This window comes from Mercenaria mercenaria, chromosome 15 (genome assembly GCF_021730395.1).
Source record: "Mercenaria mercenaria strain notata chromosome 15, MADL_Memer_1, whole genome shotgun sequence".
Taxonomy (NCBI): Eukaryota; Metazoa; Mollusca; class Bivalvia; order Venerida; family Veneridae; genus Mercenaria; species Mercenaria mercenaria.
Window position 1 is genome coordinate 13375609 of NC_069375.1, and position 6168 is coordinate 13381776.

General features: G+C 34.3%; 1 protein-coding gene across 1 annotated transcript; it reads left to right on the forward strand.

Moving 5' to 3' along the window:
- The first annotated feature begins 901 nt into the window (after positions 1–901).
- LOC123547085 (NMDA receptor synaptonuclear signaling and neuronal migration factor-like) lies at positions 902–5915 on the forward strand. The gene is made up of 8 exons (XM_053524588.1): positions 902–1042; positions 1656–1730; positions 2544–2577; positions 3071–3141; positions 3669–3754; positions 4131–4233; positions 4746–4821; positions 5362–5915. Exons 1-8 carry the CDS (start codon positions 956–958, stop codon positions 5514–5516), a joined length of 687 nt encoding a protein of 228 aa, XP_053380563.1. The 5' UTR covers positions 902–955; the 3' UTR covers positions 5517–5915.
- The last annotated feature ends 253 nt before the right edge of the window (positions 5916–6168 follow it).

The following is a 6168-nucleotide window of genomic DNA, read 5'->3' on the forward strand; positions in this document are numbered from 1 at the left end:
ATTTCAACATAATACACATACATTTCTTTGAGTTCCAAAGACCTTCTGTAAATTTTGACCTGCCAGTCTTCATTATTTAGTGTCTTGCAGAAGTCTATGCACTGGCTATGAAAAAAATTGCCAATTCACTTTCCCTTAGTAATGGACCTTTAAGGGGAGGGTATGTAATAATGTTGAGAGAACTTGTTAGCCAACCCTTTTGCATATACCGTTGTTAAGTTTTGTATTTGAGATGTAAATATAAATTAGTATGCAATAAAATATGTTTAAACCAACAGACTACATAAAATATACGTAGCAAAACAAATGCGTTATTGCATATATAATTACATCAATATAAAATATTGGAAATGTAATAATATAGTCGTAACGTGGCAAAAAAGCGTGTCAAAGTAGGGACACCACACTGAATCAGACATTTACCATTGTAAAGAGAATTTCTTTTTTAAACACGTTTGTAACAAGCCAACATCTCATTTACCCATAATTCATTTTGTTGGACGAAACGGAGTAAAAGAATCATTCCTCACCGAGCTAAGCTCTAAATGAGGCCGTAAACAAACATGTGTTCCTAAAGTACAAACAAAACCATATGTAACAGACTCGTAAATCTTCTCGATAAACCTCTATGATGAATGCGTTCAGAAATTCACTACTCATTTAAAACACACAATAGTTGCTTGCAGAATTACGAATACGAATTGGTGTACTCCAAGCAAGTATTGTTTCATTGGGTCCATGTCGGCTAGGCGATATCTAGCAGAGATATTGTTTCGACATCCAGTCGATATCAGGCATCAACGGCCTACCGATATCTTTTTATGATATCCAGTCGCTATCAGAGGTGTGCCAACTTCGGCTAGTTGGATGTTGGATAATCGATGTATGTCCGATTTTGTTTTTATATTTCAATTTTCTAGATCAGCACGTGCACAGTGTTGTGGAAGACGTACAGATGGAGCTAGATCGGAAGAAGTGGGTTGCCGCGCAACATGTGGAGCATCTGTACAGCGGTGACAATTTCAGACCGCCCAGAGTAGTGGTATGGCGACATTGTCGTATTTTTCTGCTGGAAACTCATTTACAAATGTATTATATTACCATTTCCACACAAATTGTATTTGTTTCTTTTGATGCCACCACTTTAAGGCTTGCTTTTCTTTTGTCTAATTGTCTGAATGCCGTCGCATTGATGCAGATGGTACACAATCCATGTACAAAACCCGTGATGATAACGTTATTGGTGGAGGCTTTTTCCGTTGAAGTCTGATGAAAGTAATTGAAAGTTAATTAAGCTTTAAAGCAATGTGCCAATCATTGTGCGGTCGACAGGCAGTCTGTTCTTTTTGCGTATAACTCGCTTTTCTTTTCTAACTATATAGTCGTCGTACATTTATTTAACCTTTACCCTTCTGTATTTCTAAAATGGACTGGTCCATCTTTCAATTTTGACAGTACCACTTGTTGATCAAAGGGATATTCACTGAAAAATTACTGACTGAATAGCGAACAGTGCACACCATGATCAGTGTGCCCTGGTCGCAAAAATCACTTGCCGCCAGCAGGCTAAGGGTTAAACTAAATTTATATTTTCTAAATTATTGTTTGTTAAAAGATAGAAACGGTTTAATTATTTTTTGTTATATTCTTTCCAGCTAGTCTCCTCAAAGATCCCGAAGTATCATCTTCTCACAAAAGTTTACAATGAAGATATTATACCGATTATATATGTAAGTCTACATATGTTTGTACATGTTTTTATAAGAGATGCAGTAAAGAAAGATTGGAGTTTTAAAGGAATCAACAAGAAATATGAAAAGTTTATTTTACATTCTGTTTAGTTTTCATGCATCCACCTGTCCTAAAAATTTCATCTTTGTTATTTTAAAATATCCGAATTATGGATTGTACTAAGATTTCATTAATGCACATATGTAAATAATTTTGTAAATGTAAACTGGCTTGAAATAACTATATAATTATATTGTTGTCAACAAATAAGTATTGGTGTACTCCAAGCAAGTATTGTTTCATTGGGTCCATGTCGGCTAGGCGATATCTAGCAGAGATATTGTTTCGACATCCAGTCGATATCAGGCATCAACGGCCTACCGATATCTTTTTATGATATCCAGTCGCTATCAGAGGTGTGCCAACTTCGGCTAGTTGGATGTTGGATAATCGATGTATGTCCGATTTTGTTTTTATATCGGTCCACTACAGGCTTTAAGTAAGAAAAGTAGTTGGACCATTATTGTGTCAACTTAGTAAACCAGTGGTGGCCCATTAATGAAAACTGATGTTGAATTCATGTTGAAAAACACATCTGTCCGTTTTCGGTTTGATATGTTACGCTTTCTGGGCTACATGGAATATGACACCAGTGATATAGTTTGAGGACTGAAATCTTAAATATCTTGGCAGTCCTCTGCAAAAGCTGAAAACGTTGAATAAATTTACCATAAATTACGATGTCTAAATCCGATTAAATTTGCATGAATTGACCAAATAAAATTCTTATTTGTATTTATATTTTCTTTCAGGATTTTGACTCGTCTAAATTCACAGAAATATTAGGTAAATCTTTCTTTTATCAATGTAAATGTCCACAAACACACATGGAAGACAATGTCAAATGCAAATGTTATTGAAGTACACAACTACCTATTCAAACAAAACTTCTACTAACAGGAATATTTGAGATATGTTTGTCATGGGAAGTCTATGTAAATTTTGTTTGTGTAATCGGTGGTTTTTAATTCAAATGCCAATCATATAATTTCTAGCTACTTAAAGAACTTCATTTCATTTCAAACGGGAGAATATTACATGGTATTTTCAGTCATTTCGGCCAAAAATAAACGATCCCATATCTGAATAATTGATAATTTCTACAATTTTTCTCTATTTCTATGCTCATTAAACTCATTTTTCTCAAACTGTCTCCTAAAACTAATATTCAAACTGCCTTCGTAACTCTTCATTAAAAGTGCATTTCGATAACCTATGGTTATTTCAATTTTTTGTAGAATAATATTATTATTATTATATAATTATTGTTTTATTACAGATGAAATAGCAAAGAAGTTGAATCACTACAAAAAGAATTGTAAGGCGAAATCTATTATGGTGCTATGCCAGGTAACTAATGGACTTTGTACCAATTTCTTAAAAGCAAATGTTTTATTTTGCATCTGCTATTGTTGTAATCAATTTGTTTTAAATTAACAGAAAAAAAAAGTTCGAAAAATGTAAAAGTGATAAAGAGACCTATATTCAATAGGGCACATGGGTATTCCGAGTCTTATTTTGAGACTTACCTTAAAACCTCACCTTCGCTACTCAACAAGAATTTAGTAAAGACTTTAATCCTGTTTTTATGCGTTTATACGGTTATAGACCATATTGGGATTTCGTTAATTCCATGAATCACGCTTTGCGATTCTGGACGATTTCTGCACAAAATACAGGGTGAATATAAATACATGTAATTAGTGTAATTATATACGTATGAAGTTTCATTAAACTCTGAGATCGATAAAACAGGGATAATAAACACATGAATCGTTGTGATGTTTGAGCCCTTACTTTGAGTAACTCTGATAATGATATTCGAGACAGGTAAATGTGAGCATGGTCTAACTGAAATTTACTAATCTCTGTTTCAGGGTGGCCCTGGTTACATTTATTTATTGAAGAATTTTGCAATAACGCCACAGAAGTTGTACAAACCCTCATACCGCGCTGTTGTAGGGTGAGTTAGTTATCTTTAACTTGCTTAACATATAGTTCACTTTTACAAACCAATTTGAGTTGTCGATGGTCCGCTGCCTAAACCTCTGTGAAGATAACCTCGCTTTTAACAATTATTTGCTGGTTTGTGCCTACATGTGCAGTGGTTTAGCGATACAGATCTGGTTCGAACCCGAACAGTACTTCTTTGTATGAATTTGATAGTAACGTTGTTTTGTCATTTCTGTTTGTATGTTGTATGTAGGTATAAGGTGGATAAAACAGAGCTAAGACTTTAGTGCTTGCAATTTTTTATTAACTGTGTTGTTTTAAGAATTGTTAATTGCACAATTGTGGTGTCCAGTATTTTAAGGTAGTTTGAAATCTATACGTTTAAGGTTTTGGCGAGCATTGGCGGGAATGATAAGCAAACTAAACCCTCAAGATGCTGCAATACATATATTTGGGTTCAATCTCACAGAAAACGAACAGGGCAAAAAGGTAAGTATATTTTTTACATGCATCTGAAGTGTTAGTTAAAACAGAAGAAAAGCAGGGGCGTGTCACAAGAATTTTGGTTCGGAGCGTTTTAAGTTGGAGTTGCGGTTGGAATGTCCAGGATGCGTGTGAGCTGACATATATCTAACAGTTTGATAATTAATATTTGACACAAAGTCATTTTTTTAAAAAGAAAATCAGTTTGACTAAGCGTTTTAATTTGGCTGTCGTCCGGACTCACCACTTCAACAATAAAATATATCACTTGGATAAAGTTTTGCGAGCGGTGCGAGCCGAAAATATTTACTAAAATGACCGGTACCTCAAGTTGATGCTGACATAAGTTTGTAGTCACTAGATTTTAGAGGGGCGCACGCCGGTCTGTGCACCCCGCTTAGAACCGCCTTTTTTATGCATCCCTTAAGATATATGAAATTTGTCACCCCCGACATTTGTAGAGGTTAGGTAACCTTTGTTACTCTACTGTAAACATATTTTTTCCATTGAACTTTTAGATCCTTCCTATGTTACAAAGCCTTATGTACCCTAACCTCGTAAAGGTAGAAGTTGTTACAGAAGATACTGAGACAGGTAAGTCACAGACTTGTCGTTTTAATCTCCTCCCAGCATGGATAAAGTAACCGAGAAGGCCAATCAGGTGTGCAAAAAAAATCATAACACATGTTAATACGACCTGATTTATTTTCCAGTTACACAAAGAAGAATATAAATATTGTTATACAACATATCACTTTTATACGTAATATTTGGAGGATGTCGTCAATGATGTAGATAATAAATCTTGATAACGTGTTAGAATCGAAAAAAAAGAAGATTTTCTTTTGTTTGTATTGTCGTTCACAGATTCGTATTATTATATCGGTTGTGCTGCGCCCTCGTTATATAACACATTAGAACTCAAAACAATGATTTCATTCAAAGACAAATAACTGTTTTGGAAATATTATGTCTGAGATATTGTTCAAACTGGTATATAACGAGTATAGTAAGGCAAATGTTTCTATTTAGTTAGTTGGAGAACGCTATGTCTCAACTGTAAAGAAGATACTGTACGTAATTCTGGACCTGTGCTTCTCTTAAACGTGACATATTTACACTTTTTGTCTCCAGGTAGGGCTATACTCGGATACTACTTCAAATACAGTCGGTACCAGGTGTGGAAGTCATACCAGAAATCTAGTTTCAATGAAATAGACTTTATTCAGGAGGAGACTGGACCCGTGATACGTCATTACAAAGGCCCTGTTTTGAGGGTTGCAAGATGAACTATAGGAGACAACTTTAAACAGAATAATGCAATAATTTTTCTCATCTTTGACGCTCTTTACCATGTGCAGATCGAAAACGAATAACAAGAAGTAATATCTTTAGACATGAGTGTCTGACACAAAAACAAAATATGTGTCAAGGAATAGATTTACTATTTAAAAGAGATCTTGTAAACAGGCAGATACAAAAATTAAGAGCCTGAGTCTGTGTCCGCTGGTTTCTTCGGATAACTAGACACGTTACAGCAAGTTAAGACTTACATTACTGTTACCATTATTGTGACACAATATTCAGTGTATTGTAGTTACATTTTAATTGATTGTTTTGTTTTACTCGTTATTTGTTATAATATCTGTTTTGTAAATAGTTGATATGAACAAAGGTTTTCATGTCTTCTTGTTGACTCTCAATTGATTATTAGCAGGATTTTTTATTTGCTTTTCAAGTCTAACTACAGAATATTTACTAATCAAATCATTGTTCTGTATCAAAATTAATTGATTTCGTTAGTTCGCGCAACGTTGAAGTAGTTCTCTTTTTTTATTTTATTTTAAACCAATTCTAAAATTAAACCCTTTTAAAGCATAAAGCGCAATCAACGGGTGTGCAATATCCTTCACAAATCATAGCACTGGTATATACGAAGCT